The sequence below is a fragment of the Lynx canadensis genome, chromosome A3 (assembly GCF_007474595.2).
Source record: "Lynx canadensis isolate LIC74 chromosome A3, mLynCan4.pri.v2, whole genome shotgun sequence".
Classification (NCBI taxonomy): domain Eukaryota; kingdom Metazoa; phylum Chordata; class Mammalia; order Carnivora; family Felidae; genus Lynx; species Lynx canadensis.
In genome coordinates this window covers 102,370,289-102,386,226 of record NC_044305.1, presented here as the reverse complement: position 1 = coordinate 102,386,226, position 15,938 = coordinate 102,370,289, and the positions used below count along the sequence as shown (strand labels likewise).

Here is a 15,938-nt window from a genome sequence, read left to right as displayed (position 1 = left end):
TTTTACATTCTTTTTTCATACCAGTCTCAAATCCAGTGGCTGTTTTTCCTGTGTACAGTATTTCAGTGCATGGATATACTGTCGTCCCCTGTTGATGGGTATTTGGAAAGTTCCATTCTTTGGCTATTATAAACAGTGTTTGCAATACGTAACTTTGTTGTATTCACTTGTGAATGCATGCTCTTTGATGTTAAACTTCACTAATAATTCTTTCTTGAGTCTGGCTTTAGGTGTTTATCACTAACTGTAAGATCGGGCTAGACTGAGAAGAATATCCATTCAAAGGATATCCTGGCTTTGCTTCATGAGACTGCTGGAAAAAAATAAGGAAAAATACATTGTACCTACTGGCTGATACTTCCACCTACTGTTAGTATCCCAGCTAAACTTTTTAGATTCATCACTAAAACTGACATTGGGGCAATTCATAGAGCTTAGACATATTTCACCAGTTTTACATGCATTCATTTGTATCTGTGTATACAGTTTTGTTCCGTTTTATTCATGTGTAGATTGGTGTAACCACCAACATAAGACACACAACTATTCTATCACAAGGCTCTTTCAGGCTTTTACTTTATAACTACCTACCTCTGTCCCCCATCTTTAACCCCTGGCCACCACTAATCTGTTCTCCATCTCTAGAATTTAGTTATTTCAAGAATATCAGAAAAAAATATATTGCATAATTGGAATCGCACAGTATGGGACCTTTTGAAATTGGCTGTTAACAGTCAATGCAATTCCCCTGAGATCCATTCAAGTTGTTGCATGTGTCTGTCAGTTTATTCCTTCTTACTGCCACTCAGCATTCCATGATATGGAGCACAGTTCATCATTTGCTTTTGGGTTTTGGTGGATCATGCTTTTTGGTGTCCTAAGAACTCTTCAACCCTAAAGATGTTCTCCTATGTTACCTTCTAAACATTTTACAGTTTTATGCTTTACATTTAAATCTATGATCCATTTATCCATTTTGAGTTTTTGTAGAAGATGTGAGGTTCAGATCAAGATTTTTTTTTTTTTTTTTTTTTTTTGTGCCAGAGGATTGGGTGATATATTCTGTATCTCTTGCAATGTTGGGTTGGTACAACACAAATCACTATATGCAGTGAAAGGATACAGGTATAGGCAAGATACACATATGAATGGAATGTTGTTATAAAACAAATGTCTTTTTTTTTTTCAAGATTAATATTTAGTTAAAAAGTTCATTCATTTTGAGAAAGAGAGAAAGCATGAGTTGGGGAGGGGCAGAGAGAGGGAGAGAGAATCCCAAGCAGGTTCCACATTGTCCGCGCAGAGCCCGAGTGGGGCTTGAACCCACGAACGGTGAGGTCATGATCTGAGCTGAGTCAAGATACTTAACCAACTGAGCCACCCCAGGTGCCCCCCCCAAAAGTGAATTTTTAATCAAAGAGCTATACACAAGATGAAGTAAATTATTTGTCTCTGTCAAGAATGTTGATATAACAAAAATGAATTGCCCTGCTGTGGTCTTTGAAAGTAACCTGAGTTTTATTTAATGGACATGCCATACACCCAAGTGGTTGTAACAGGTACTACAAGATCTATTTATAAAAAAGGTTTCAAGTATGTTTAGTACATCTTTTGATGGTAAGAAGCGTTCCTGTTGGGAAAATGTTACAATGAGGACAGTGTCAGTGGGAGCAGTACCCATGTAGGACCCACCAGGTGCCCCAGCCCAGCCCTGTGGTGTGGGTAAGGCAGTACAGGACTGGGGAAGAGACCACCGCACTGATGGAAGAGCTGGTACAGGCAGGAGTGCTTCACACATTCCCACAGGCTGTCCACACTGCCCTCGGCCTCTGATCAGTCTCAGTAAGTCTTTTGACAAAACTGCAAGTATTAATTACTGACAATGATACAGAGGGCAGCCTGTGGCAAAGGGATGTAGGTTAAAGTGCCCCCTGGGTTTTTGGCCTTGGTGTCCTAAGAGGAGAGGACAGAGACACCCAGGTGATGCGAGTGGAGGCAGAGATGGGAATAATGCATCTACTAGCCAAGGAACTCCAAGGACTGCCTGCGACCACCAGAAGCTGAGAGACAGGCATAAAACAGATTCTTCAGAGCCTCCAGAAGGAGATCAACTGCCAGCCAGCACCTTGATTTTGGACTTCCTGCTTCCTGAACGTGAAAATGCATTTCTGTTGTTTTAATCCACCAGGTTTGTGGTAGTTTGTTATAGCAACCTCAGGAATCTAATCCTGCTGAGGCTCAGCTCCCTATGGAGCACAGGTTAGATGGCATGAGTTCTAAGTGTGCAATTTCCCAGGGTGCCTCCATGTGGACAGAGATTGGTGAGGAAGCCCAGACTAGCTGTAAGGGAACCAAACCACTTAATTAACCCTTTCCATGCTTCCTTTTCCTTCCCAAGTGGTGTAGGGTCTTACTTGAAACATCAAATACCACTTTTTTTTTTTTTTTTTAAGGGAGAGAGAGAGAGAGAGAGAGAATCCCAAACAGGCTCCTCACTCAGCACAGGGCCTGATGTAGGACTTGATCCAATGATCCTGCGATCATGACCTGAGCTGAAATCGAGTCAGATGCTCAACAGAGAGCCACCCAGGCACCCCTTAAATACCACTTCTTGAAGGCAAAGCCAAGAAGTGAGGGCAATGTTCTCTAATCTAGGATGGGTTTCTGTACACCTCCCTTTCAGCCTGTGGCCCACAGCTCTGGAGGACCTGGAAGAGATCGTCACTGGGATCCATTCATCAGCTGCAGCTTCTGAATCTGTTATCTCCTATGCCTCAAACCCCATGAATCTGCAGTGGATGAGGAAGGCACAGGCAGTGCTGAGGAGGTGGCCAGGCCCACTGGGAACCCCAGCACCAGGCAGCAGCCCAGGGCAGGAGGAAAGAATTGCCCTGAGTGAGCGGTCAAGGTCTTGCCTAAGACCAGTCCCCAGGAGGCAGAACAGAGCCCAGCAGACCTCACCACGAGGGCACCACACCCTCTGTTCTGCAGCACACCCATCATCACCTAGGTTGTTAAGCTAGTGCTTGTCAGTTTCTCTAGGACAGAGCCATGACTTTCACCTCTTCCCAAACCCTCCCTCACCCAACACCCTTAATACAGGCCTGTGTGGAGCACGGCAGGACCCAACAAGTGGACCCTCTTCCAAGCCTCACTGGCCACTCCATAGAAGTGACAAATGGCTGGAATCCAGAAGCAAGAGGCAGGGATGGAATTCATTGCAGTTCCCAGGAATCCTAAGGCTTTGGGCTCTGGAAGAAAAAACCTGGGAGACATGGGATCCAGGAGACACTGGTGAAGTGAAAGTTAAGCTTCAAGGAAAGCATTCCTTTTTCTCCATCTTTTTTTTTTTTTTTTTTTTAAACTAAGGAGCTTAAGTGGCGCCTGGGTGGCTCAGCCGGTTAAGCGTCTGACTCTTGATTTCAGCTCAGGTCACGGTCTCAGTTTTCATCAGGGTCTGCGCTGACAGTGAGGAGCCTGCCTGGGACTCTGTCTTTCTCTCTCTGCCCCTCCCCTGCTCTCTCTTCTCAAAATAAATAAATAGACCTTAAAAAAAAAACCCTGAAGTTATTTTTAAAAATATGGAGAAAAGAGGCCAGGAGACACCCCTCACCCCGATTCAGAGTATATGGTTTCCTCTAACAATTACCTGTGCCACTATTTCCAGAGGAGGAGTGGTCCTGAAGCTCTACGTCACTAGCCACCTGACCAGTGAGAAAAGATGTAATGTGGCTGGAAGAGCGTGACTGCTCACTGCCGTGCTCAGCTTGGAGATTTCACATGTATTGGGCTTGTCAGGATCTGCCTCCCACCCATCATGTCCTATAAACTTAAGATCAAGAGGGAGAGCTTCTAGAAAAGGCAAAATAGAAAAGCCCAGAAGATGAAGGTGGCAGTAAAGCCACCTGAGGGGACAGAAGGAGCTCTCAGGAGTCCAGGAGACCCTCTCCTAATTACAGTGCTCTTCTCATAACTCCATTAGGAAATCACTGACACACTCAGGCACCATCCCTTCCTGCCACGTGGGCCCCTCGGGGGATCAAGGGTCAGGACTCACTTTGTTGCCAGCTCACAGATCATCTGGTCAAAGCTGTTTTCTGTGCTGCCATTAGTGGTGGCTCTTACTCTGGCCAGGGATCAAAGCACTGAACAACTCCTTCCAAGTCAGTCACATTCAACAAGTGCACGCTCCCATCCACCACCCGGTACCCACCCATCACACTCCCTGCCTCTCATCAAATCTGACGTGCCCTATCTGGAGGACTATATCCTCAGTGACATACACAGAAAGACAAACACCACGTGATCTCACTTACATGTGGAACTTGAAACAGCTGAACTCATGGAAACAGAATGGTAACTGCCAGGCCTGGGGTGTGGGGGAAATGGGGAGATGTTGGTCAAAGGGTATAAACTCAGTTGTAAGATGAGTCAAGTTCTGGAGACCTCACTTGAAATCTGGTAAGAGATCAGATCTCAAATGTTCTCATCACACTTAAGAAATGGTAACTACAGGGGCGCCTGGGTGGCGCAGTCGGTTAAGCGTCCGACTTCAGCCAGGTCACGATCTCGCGGTCCGGGAGTTCGAGTCCCGCGTCAGGCTCTGGGCTGATGGCTCAGAGCCTGGAGCCTGTTTCCAATTCTGTGTCTCCCTCTCTCTCTGCCCCTCCCCCGTTCATGCTCTGTCTCTCTCTGTCCCAAAAATAAATAAACGTTGAAAAAAAAATTAAAAAAAAAAAAAAAGAAATGGTAACTACATGAGCTGATGGATATGTTAATCAGCTTGACTGCAGTAATCATTTCACAATGTCTACGTATATCAAAACATCACACCATATACCCCCCTTTTTTTTTAGTTTAGTTTTTTTTGAGAGAGAGCAAGCAAGCAGGGAAGGGGCAGAGAGAGAGGGAGAGAGAGAATCCTAAGCAGGCTCTATACTGTCAGTGTAGAGCGCAATGCAGGGCTTGAACTCACGAACTGTGAGATCATGACCTGAGCTGAAATCAAGAGTCAGACACTTAACCGACTGAGCCACCCAGGCGCCCCATTCCTTTTTTAACAGTATAAATTTTTGTCTATTTTAGTCGCTGCTGTTTCCCCAACAGCTAAAACAGTTCCTGGCACATAAAGCAGCACTTAATAAGTATCATTCGAGTCAATGACTGGGTCTCATCTTATCCTCACGCAATCCTGTGAGCATATGGTTTCATTCATTCCATCACTACTCTGCCAGACCCCATGCTATGGGTGGGTGTGTGGGAGGAAATCCAGCGGTGACCATAAGATAGATACAAGGCCCCTTCCCTTGTAAAGTTCCAGGGTCTTAAAGCAGGCAGAAAAAAAGAAAACAATTACAATACTAACAAATTCTGATAAGGCTAGAAAGGGAAAGTACAAAGTGCTCCATACCATCTGCTCTGCAGATGCCACTTCGGTTTCTGCTCACAAGGGTATCCTGAAGCAGCTGTTCTGGAGGAAACTGAAACCCAGAGAGCAGAAAGATTCTGTCCAAGATCTCTGATTCAAACCCAGGTCTGCTTCACGCCAAACCCCATCGTCACTTAGGTCTGCCTGACATTTGATCCCTAGAGAGAAATTTAGTTACACTCTTGTGCTATAGGCCAAAAACAACCTAGAAGCTTGGGGGCATAGGTGTCACACTCCCCAGAATGTATCTCTTGCTGGGGTCTTCATCTTCTCTACTTATGAACCCAGATCTTTGAACCCCTTCCCTTGAGGAAGCACATTACCCAGACTTTGAGATTAGACTCGAGAAGTGGCAAGGGACAGGTTAAGATTTCACTTAAATGTGAAACGTGAGGATTCAGTCCACATTTGAAGCCAAAATATTCTGTCATTTATGGGGTTTCCTCCCCTTCTCTCCTATCAGAAATACACTTGGAAGTTTTTGCAAGTAAGAAGGAGGGCTTTGGGTGAAAAGCTTTCCTCCCATGCCCATGGCTCCAAACCTGTCCCTGTCGTCTGAGGCAGGTTCAGATGGCCAGTGGCACAATCTTATACCAAGGGCCAACCAAGAGCAGCAAAATTGTAATAGCCTCCTCCAACAGCTCTCACTTATCCACAACTCCTGAGGGTCCAGGCTGTGCCCTAAACTGTTCACATGCACTATGCTCTATGTAAAAGATGTCACTATCATCATCCCTACTTTACAGATGAGCAAGGACACAATACTCCAAGTAATTGTCATTTGCTCACAAGTAGCTCTTGCTCCTCAAACACCAAGATGAAGTGCATTTTATGTTCATTTTGGCCAGAGTCTGGGAAGACCCCTACATATTAGACTGCTGGGCTGATGCTTAGTCTCTGCCCAAGGGATACTTGCGCCCAACCTCACAGGTGGGGAAACATACCATCAGGCCTCACACTGGAGGACAGGACAGGAGGTGGAAACAATACCCTGCCAGGAGAAATCAGAAAGAATTGCGCATTAAAAAAAAAAAAAAATTAAAAAAGAAAGAAGGGTTGCCTGGGTGGCTCTGTCCGTGAAGTGACCGACTTCAGCTCAGGTCATGATCTCACGGTTCGTGTGTTTGAGCCCCGCATCGGGCTCTGTGCTGACAGCTCAGAGCCTGGAACCTGCTTTGGATTCTGTGTGTGTGTGTGTCTCTCTCTCTGCCCCTCCCCTGTTCACACTCTCTCTCTCTCAAAAATAAACATTAAAAAATAAAAAAAAAATAAAAATAAAACAATTACGCATGCCCATAATCACGTGGAGACATTATTAAAATCAAGTCCGGGGGCGCCTGGCTGGCTCAGTCGGTTAAGCGTCCGACTTCGGCTCAGGTCATGATCTCGCGGTCCGTGAGTTCGAGCCCCGCATCGGGCTCTGTGCTGACAGCTCAGAGCCTGGAGCCTGTTTCGGATTCTGTGTCTCCCTCTCTCTGACCCTTCCCCATTCATTCTCTGTCTCTCTCTATCTCAAAAAATAAACGTTAAAAAAAAATTAAGAAAAAAAATAAAATCAAGTCCGGCCTGGCTCCTGGGCTTATACCTAGAAGGAGGGGATCTGGTCTGGGTAACCCAGGTACAGCTGGTGGGACGTCCAGGCCGGCTGGTCCCACTCTTGCGACCCCTCTTCCCGCCGCTCCGTGCGCGCGCACGAACCAGCACCCCGAGGGGACAGGGAGCGCTTGCGCAAAACAGATGGTGGCATCGCGGCGCTATGCATCAGACTCCCAGCGCCCAGCAGCCCGCAGCCACGGTGCCCAACCTAGCCACCAACGGGGCCACGCTGATAGACTGCAGTAACCACTTGCCACCAAATCCCAGTGGGTGGCTAAGAGCGCTCGCAGTAGCGGCCACGCCTTACTTCCGGTGCATTGCGGCACCGCCCCCGCAATCCGGAAGTAGAAAGAGGTACAACAACCGAGTCAGACTGGGAGCCCGCGGTGGCTGCGCAGGCGCTGCCAATACAGGCGGGACCGGAAGGAGACACAGGGCGCCGCCATGACAGGTTGGTCCTAAAGGGGACGAGGCAACTTGCCGGTTCTGTAACCGGAAAAAAACGAGGCAGGGACAGCTGACCTGGGCGCCGCCATGACAGCCTGCACCGGAAAAGGCGGGGCTCTTCTCCCTGACTGATTTCCCTCCGGCACCGGCCTCGAGATGTGAGTAGTGGGAGCGCCTACCTCCGATCTGCCGCTTCGCGCCTTCCCTTCCCCAGTGACCTAAACCTAGGCCCGCACTCCGGGAAGAAGGATTGGCCTCTTTGTTCCTCGGAGAACCTACCCTTAGGGCCCAGCGCCGTCTATTACAAGCTCCATCTCCGCGTGGAAGAGAGAGGGAGGTCCCGCCCTCTGAACTTTTAGGCTCCGCCCCTGTTTCTCGTAGTAACTGAGGACTTTCAGGCCCATCCCTAACACCCAGTCCCTGCCCCCAGGATCTAAGGTCTGGTCCCTCACCCTGCAGACTTCAGGATTGTCTCAGGACTTTTACGGTTTTTATACCCGTTCTTAGAGCTGCGGGCTCGTCCCCCTAGATCACCTGACCATACCTTTTTGAACCTGCAGATCTGTGCAGTACCCCAGACCTGCCTTGTAGTGCCCGCAGACTTTTTCTTAGACCTCTGATTCCGCTCTGGATTTCTAGATCTTGTTCCCAAGAGCTTACTTCTAGGACCCTCCAGAGCTGTCCCAGAGCCCCATCCTTATCCAGGACTTCCACATCTCTAGAACTCTGAGACCCACCCCAGGATCCCCAAACCTACCCCAGGGCCTCAAGTCTCACCTCCAGTAACCCTGTCCTCAGGCCTAATCTTGAAGACTCTCTGGTCAAGAGACGCTTCCCCAGAACCCAAGATCTCACCACATGGGCTTACAAACCTCTTTTTAGGACCTCCAAATCCTTTAGGGTTCCCAGGTTTTTTTTCCCCTAGAATTCAGTATAGTTAGGGCCCTGTTGAGGGATGCCTGGACTCCCAAGACCCTTCTTGCACGATCCCAAGGCTTGCCTTTGAATAATTAGGTCTTTTTTGGAAAAGATCTCCACTATCTTCCCAGAAGCCCTCCAACCTGTTCCACATTCCCCAGGGCTCATGCCTTACCTCTCCCTCCACTTCCCTGACCCTATCCCAGGATCCTTCAGACTCCCTAGTGTTTCTGCTTCCACCTCCAACCCAGACCAGAACTCCCTTTCTTGTCTGTTGCCTGGAATTATCCTCAGCCCATTATGTTCCACAGGCAGGCGGCCCTGGAGGTCACTGCTCGCTACTGTGGCCGGGAGCTGGAGCAATATGGCCAGTGTGTGGCGGCCAAGCCTGAGTCATGGCAGCGGGACTGCCACCACCTTAAGATGAGTATCGCTCAATGCACATCCTCCCAGTGAGTGTGGGCAAGTATGAGACAATGTGTGGCGGGAGGCAGGGGGCGAGGTGGGCAGTGGAATGGAAGTCTGAATGCCTGAAATGCCCTACCTCCACAGCCCAATCATCCGGCAGATCCGCCAGGCCTGTGCTGAGCCTTTTGAGGCCTTTGAGGAGTGTCTTCGACAGAATGAGGCAGCAGTGGGCAACTGTGCAGAGCACGTGCGCCGCTTCCTGCAGTGTGCTGACCAGGTGCAGCCACCACGCTCACCCTCGAATGTGGAGGTGAGGCAGGGGCTTATCAGTTCTAGTTGCTCTGACTAAAGACCTGGGAGTTATCCCCAGCCCCACCCTACCCCCACACAGACCTGCACTGTGTGCATCCAGAATCCAGAACAGGATCATTTCTTGCCCCTTCCCATAGCCCCTGCTTTAGTCCAGCCACTTTCCTGACCTGTTCACCTCTAGGATCCCTGCTCCAGCCTTTTCCTTGGTCTCCCTGAATCTCGTCTTACTTGCCTCCATACAGTGGCCAGAGAGAGCATAGAGGAACTAAAAATGAATCACATTACATGTTTGCTTAGAGCTTTTCAATAGCTTCCCATTCACATTGAGAACAAAATCCCAGGTCCTTGCTGGGTTCTCTGTGTTCTTCCTCAGGCTTCCTTACCTGCTGTCTGTTCCCTTCCTCACTGCCCCTCAGCTCTACTGGGATGGGGGTGAGGGGGGTAAGTCTTACTCTCTTTAATGAATATAGTACATAAACAGATATGCAGTATAACTATGGTATTAAAATTTTGTGGGTGACTGCAATTTTTAAAAAAAAATGTCTATAAAGACCTCATGGGGAGCAGTAATAAAAACAAAGTTGAGGGGTGCCTGGGTGGCTTAGTTGGTTACGCATCCAACTTCAGCTCAGGTCATGATCATGCGGTTTGTGAGTTTGAGCCCTGCATCAGGCTCTGTGGTGACAGCTTGGAGCCTGGAGCCTGCTTCAGATTCTGTATCTCCCTCTCTCTCTGCCCCTTCCCTGTTCTCTCTCTCTCTCTCTCTCTCTCTCTCTCAAAAATAAATATATGTTTAAAAAAACAAAGTTGAGAAACACTACTTTAGATGTTCACTGTTTCCCCCCACTGGATGGACTGTGAGCTCCTAAGACCAAAGACACATTTTGTACCACCTCCCTCTTAACACCCTCTCATTTGGGCCTCCATGGCTCTGTATTATCCCTTTTAATCTATTCTCTCTGATGATTCCAGAGCAGTCCCAGAGGAAATCTGACCATGTTCTGCTTCCCTTAAAAAACTTTTCCATGACTCCTCATTTCCACCAGGCCAGATCTCAGTTCTGGAACAGCTTATAGGTCCCTGCATGGTGTGGACTCTGGCCCCACCACTCCCTACTTTCCATCTCAAGCTCTGCGTTCCAGCCCCAGTGAACGTGCATTATTCGAGTGCATGCATGTCTGTCCTGCTGGCAGGCTGTTACCCAACTGTTTCCTTCTGCCTGGATTGCCCTTCTAGGCCACCTGGCTACTTGCTATTCCAACTTAGATATCACCTCCCTCTGGAAATCTCCCATGCTGGCCTATCCCCATCCCCAGGCACCCATGGTCTCTGAGCTCCCTCCATCATGGCTTATATCTTACTGCCTTGTCACTGCTTCATTCCTATTGCCTGTTGCAGAGAAGTTCTTGGCTAAAGGTTGAGATACCTTTCTGACAGGCCCTGTAGTCCTTGTTTTGTTTTGTTTCATTTTGGTAAGGCAGCAATAAATGAAAAGTTCAGGCCTAACAGCCGACACTAGCACGACTTTTAATTGTTTTTTTTTTAATGATAATAATTATTGTCAAATTGGCTTCTATACAACACCCAGTGCTCATCCCAACAAGTGCCCTCCTTATTGCCCATCACCTGCTTTCCCTCTCCCCCACACTCCCACCCTTCTTCAGTTGTTCTCTGTATTTAAGAGTCTCTTCTGGTTTGCCTCCCTCCCTCTGTGTTTGTAACTATTTTTTTGTCCCCTTCCCCCATGGTCTTCTGTTCAGTTTCTCAAGATCCACATATGAGTGAAAACATACGATATCTGTCCTTCTCTGACTTATTTCACTCAGCATAATACCTTCCAGTTCCATCCACGTTGCTGCCAATGGCAGGATTTCATTATTTCTCATTGCCAAGTAGTATTCCATCGTATATATAAACCACATCTTCTTTATCAGGACTTTTAATTCTTAGAAAATATTTAGTAATTTCATACCGTTCACATAGTTTCTTAGTCTATATGTTGGTCATACGTTAGCATTGGTTTTTTTTTTTTTTTTTTTTTTTTTTTTTCCGAGTTGTTTGGGCATGTGAACAGTAAAGACCTCACCTTCCCATCTTAGGGCTAGTTGTTCCCTCCCTACATAAGCAGCCAGCCTCTCCCTGGTCTTCCCTGTGGCCATCCTGCCCCGCCCCACAAGTCTACTCTCCCCTGGCAGCCAGAGGAACTTGTAAAAATGGCAATTAGGTCACATCTCTCCCCTTTACAGCCTTGTCATAGCTCCTCAGTGCACTCAGAATAATTACCACCACACCTGCTCCTCCTCCCCATCTTCCTCCTTCTGGGTAATGGCATCCCAGGTGCAGCTTTCCCCACCTGATTGCGGGCAGCGAGATGCCAGTCTCTATTCTCTGCTCTGCAAAGTGGCAAACATGTAGCCAGTCTCATCTCAGAAAACATGATATAAGGACGTCTTATGTTCATGTAGCTGACAGAAGTGCTACCTCTACCTCCCCCTCCACACACCCTGATTTACTTTTCTTCCTAGAACTTACCCAGTTGACGTATTTTTAGTTGTTTGTTTGTTTGTTGTCTGTCTCTTCCTCGAGTTAGAGATTTGTGCCTGCTTCATTCAGTGCCCTGTAACAACGTTACAGAGGAGGTGCTCAGTAAATATAGTAAATGGAGCCTTCCCTGCTCCCAGCGACAATTCACTGTGTCTCACGCGTTCACATGGCAGATGGCATGGTCCTCACTTAATACTTCCCCCCTCCAGACTGTGGACTTGGCAAGGGCAGCCTCTGCTGCAATCTCCCCGGTGGTGGTCCCAGGGCCGGGCACAAAGTAGGTGCTAGTAGATGTTGATGTGTTTTTTCTATAGGCACAGCCGCTTCCTGCCTCCTGAGGACTCTTTGAGCCATAGGAAAACTAGACGTGAGTGGCCACTTGATGCCCCCACCCCTGAAGAGTGGCCAGGTGAAGTCATGAGGACCCTGGATGTGGGTCTTGCTTCTCTGGACAGCAGGACTTACAATAAATAAAGACTCTATATACCGGGCTTTGATTCCTGCCTTCAGCACCTGAGGGGCCCCTGGAGAGCTGGCTGGGCAGAAACCCTGCTCCTCTGTTCCCCAGCTTCACTTAGTGTGCCAAAGAAGGACGTGTTCACCAGGGTTAAGCTGACTCCTCTTCTTCCCTTGTTAATTCTGCCAGCGGCCACTTCCTGTCTCCTGCACAGACATGGGAAAAGGCTCTCTCTCCCTTCCACTTTAGCATTTACCAAGTCTTTATTGAGTGTTTACCTGAGGCTTGGAGGGCAATAAATATCACACTTCTTTTCCTTCTGAGTTTTGAGCCAGTTGTGTGATAGACATGCACACTAGGCGATGGGGCTAAAAATACTGGCTTTATTATTGAAAACGGCTGCATTGTGGAATGTGGCTTAGAGTCTGCTGCCCTGGACTTCTGCCTTTGTTTGTGTTCTTCCAGAGTCCAACCCTGAGAACCGGAGAGCAGATAGTATATTTGGAATGTGTGATTCCAGAAGCGTTTGGAAGGGAATGGGGAGGTGAGACAGGAAGGCAGCCAATAAAAGGTGCATTATCAGGCCAGTCACCACCGTGGTCAGTGGGCTCAATCCAAGGGGCAAGGAAGTTGGGCTATAGATCATCAACTCCCCATCTGTCATTGGGGCTGTTGCCATGGGTGTTGACCATCTAGCACCTCTGCCTGCCCCATGTGTTGTCATGTGCCCTGCCATCAAAAGAGCCCTGAGCGGAGAGTAGTGGAGAATCAAGTAAGCATTCAGGGCCCAGAAGAATGCTGAGTGGATGTGGGCAGGGACCAGCAATGGCTGCTGCAGCTCCTGAGCATTTCTCCTCAGGAGTCCGTGTTCTCTGGGCCCAGCTATTTGATTACACGCTCCCCAGCAGGGGCATGTCCTAAAGGACAGAAGGCAGACAGACACGTATGTAGGAGAATGAACCCCAGGTGCCTAGTTCGTGTGCCCAGGACCTGCAGCCAGATTCATTCAGACATGTCGCTTCCCCCTGTGGGTGACTCCCGACTTCCAGAAATTAGAAGTGACTGACCAGTGATGACTGGACTGACTATTTGAAGCCTAAGTCTTGTGCTCTGGCTTGGAAAAATGAGCCAGAGTGTCTCCTCAGGATTTGATCATTAAGACAAAGTTGTCACTTGGCTTGGGAGCTGAGGTAGAAGTCCTGCCATCAGGATTGCAAGAGCTAACAGATGCCAGGAAGCCCAAAGCAGGGAAAACCCAGGTAGAGGGAGGACTGTGATTAGCTTCTGTGGTCCCTAAAAGGGCTGCTTGGGTCCTGGTGGCTTTCTGTTCGCAGCTCCAGTTTTCTTGGGCTGTGGATTGAGTCCTCAGATTCTTTGTATTCAGCCAACCCCACTTTGCCTGGGTAAGCTTGAGTGGGGTTCTGCTCCATGTAGCTAAAGGAACTGTGATAAGAACAGACAAAACAGGTCGAGACTATGTAGAACCTCTCAAAGTGGCCTCTCTCCCAATAGGCTAGACCAGCTTCCTTATCTGGTGGTATCAAGGGTCCAAGAGAGCAAAAACGGAACCGTCAAAGTCCGTTTTTACCACTTTCTGTTGGTCAGTGCAAGTCACAAGGTCAACCCAGGTTAAAGGGGTAGGAGACTCCACCTCTTGATGGCATTTGGCTGCAAGGAATTTTGCCCACATTTAAACTACCATAGGAACTTTAATAGTTTCTATTCCTGTGGTGAATTGCGTTTAGGAATTTTTCACATGATCTAAAATTTCAAACTGCCATAAAGTTCATAATAGCCTCATATAATCTTTTTAATGTCTACAGAATCTGCAGTGAAAGCTGCTTTCTCATTTCTGACATTGGTTATTTGTACCCTCTTTGTTTTCTACTTATTCAGTCTTGATTAGTTTACCAATTTTAATCTACACAGAATTTACTTTTGGCTTCGTCGATGTTCTTTGTGTTGTGTATTTGTTTTTAATTTAATTATCTTCTTTATAATTACCTTTTTTGGATTTAATTTTGTTTTCTACCTTTTAAAGTTTATCTTTCTGAGAGGGAGAGTACGTGTGTGCGCACGAACACACGCATGCACACACACACACACACACACACACACACAGAGCAAATGAGGGAGGGGCAGAGAGAGAGAGAATCCCAAGCAGGCTCTGCACTTTCAGCACTGAGCCCAATGTGGGGCTCATGAATGGTGACATTATGACCTGGGCTGAAATCAGGAGTCAGTCACTTATCTGACTGAGCCATCCAGGCACCCCTGTTTTCTACCTTTTTGAAATGGAAGCTTAGCTCACTGAATTTTAGCCTTTTTTTTCTTTAATGTTTATTTTTGAGAGAGAGTACAAGTGGGGGAGGGACAGAGAGAGAAAGACACAGAATCTGAAGCAGGCTCCAGGCTCTGAGCTGTCAGCACAGAGCCCAATGCGGGGCTCGAAATCACGAACGGTGAGATCATGACCTAAGCCGAAGTTAGATGCTTAACCAACTGAGCCACCCAGGCACCTCATCTTTCTTCTTTTCTAATGTATGTATTTAAATTTCCCACAAAGCAAGCCTTTCTGTTTTGCATTTTCATTGATCCCAGCTTATTTAGAAATTTAAAACTGTATTTTTAAATTCCTAAGCATATGGGGATTTTTCTAGTTATCTTGCCTAATTGCAATTGGGCTGGGAACACATTTTATATGGTTTCAATCTTTTGAAATATGTTGAGACTTTATGGCTTGGCATAGGGTCAGCTTTTGTTAATGTGCCATCTGTGCTTGGATCATAATCCTTGGTTCATGATGCACTATCTTAGGTTGGGTTCCCCCAGAAATAGACTTTGAGGCAAGGCATTGGGAGATGACCCCAGAAAGCACTGGTAAGGCTGAGGGAAGTGAAACAGGAAGGGAAAGCAGTACATCAAGGCTGCATTATCAAGCAGATTATCACTGGGCAACAGCTTAATTCTCTGGGGAACTCTGGGAAACAGTGGAGAACATACCTTCCCACTCAAGAGGTGGGGGGTATTTATACACTAACCCCCATCAGTCATTTAGTTCAGGGTCACTTAGGGGACTGGAGTTTCAAATTCCCTGCTGCTTCCTGTTTGTCAGTTACAGAGGCAGAGTGGACTTTGGTGGAGAGAAAGCTCTCTAGCAAAGAGCAGCTGCCTCAGTGCAGTTCACTTCAGTGGTAGCCACCCTGTGGCCATTCATTACAATGGCCACCACCCATTGCCACAGCCGCCATTGCCCCAGCCTGTCACGGCTGCCTTAACAGCAGCCACCATCATCTCAACTTCCTTTGCTGCCTGTCGCTGCTGCTGCCATCCGTCACTGCATCCTGTCACAATTGCCATTGGTGGAGGTATTGCAATAACAGGAATGCTTTCAAAATGCTTGACTCAGTTCACAAAGAATGACTACCTTCAACCAAGTAGGCCACCTAGAAGTGGTGGGCATGAAGGCTGAGGGAGTATTGAGAACAGTGTGGGGAGGGACAGGTGGCGGTGTATGGGGACGTGTGCAGATGCTGAAGTGGCTGAGTGAGCCGATGACCCTCAGGATTCTGAGGAGGCAGAAAATGGCAGTCAAGGGAGTGCAGAGGTGAGGAGGTAGGGTTTGTTAAGCAGAAAGCAGATGTTCAGCAATCTCCATTTCACCTTGGTGGTTGAACTGAGGATCTGTGCTTGCCTTCGAATATACTGACTTTGTTGATAAAGTCATCAGAATAAGAAGTGTTTCAGTCAGTACTTCCCTTCAGTGGGCAAGCAAGCACCTTATTTATGCTGTGAAAAGCTTTCAGTCAGGATATGCACAAATAGAAC

At 47.6% G+C, this 15,938-nt stretch overlaps 1 protein-coding gene and 1 long non-coding RNA gene across 4 annotated transcripts in view; one reads left to right on the top strand and one right to left on the bottom strand.

Annotated features, from left to right (window-relative positions):
- Window positions 1–4,254: 4,254 nt before the first annotated feature.
- LOC115510844 lies at window positions 4,255–7,809 on the bottom strand. Its single transcript, XR_003967855.1, has 4 exons — window positions 7,751–7,809; window positions 6,373–6,419; window positions 5,411–5,480; window positions 4,255–4,369 (listed from the first exon to the last, which is right to left on the bottom strand). It is a non-coding gene; the product is annotated as an uncharacterized LOC115510844 (long non-coding RNA).
- CHCHD5 (coiled-coil-helix-coiled-coil-helix domain containing 5) overlaps window positions 7,429–15,938 on the top strand; it is a 31,828-nt gene continuing 23,318 nt past the window's right edge. The window contains exons 1-3 of one of the 3 annotated variants that reach the window (XR_004343433.1): window positions 7,429–7,629; window positions 8,701–8,841; window positions 8,942–9,107. Coding sequence is in view for 1 of the 3 variants with exons in the window: in XM_030311126.1 (XP_030166986.1) it covers window positions 8,690–8,841; window positions 8,942–9,107; window positions 11,968–11,991 (342 nt within the window). In the remaining 2 variants the exon portion in view is untranslated. Of the gene's footprint in view, window positions 7,630–8,689; window positions 8,842–8,941; window positions 9,108–11,967; window positions 12,427–15,938 lie in introns of those variants that run through there. The other 2 variants (XR_003967853.2, XM_030311126.1) reach the window with 2 other exon arrangements.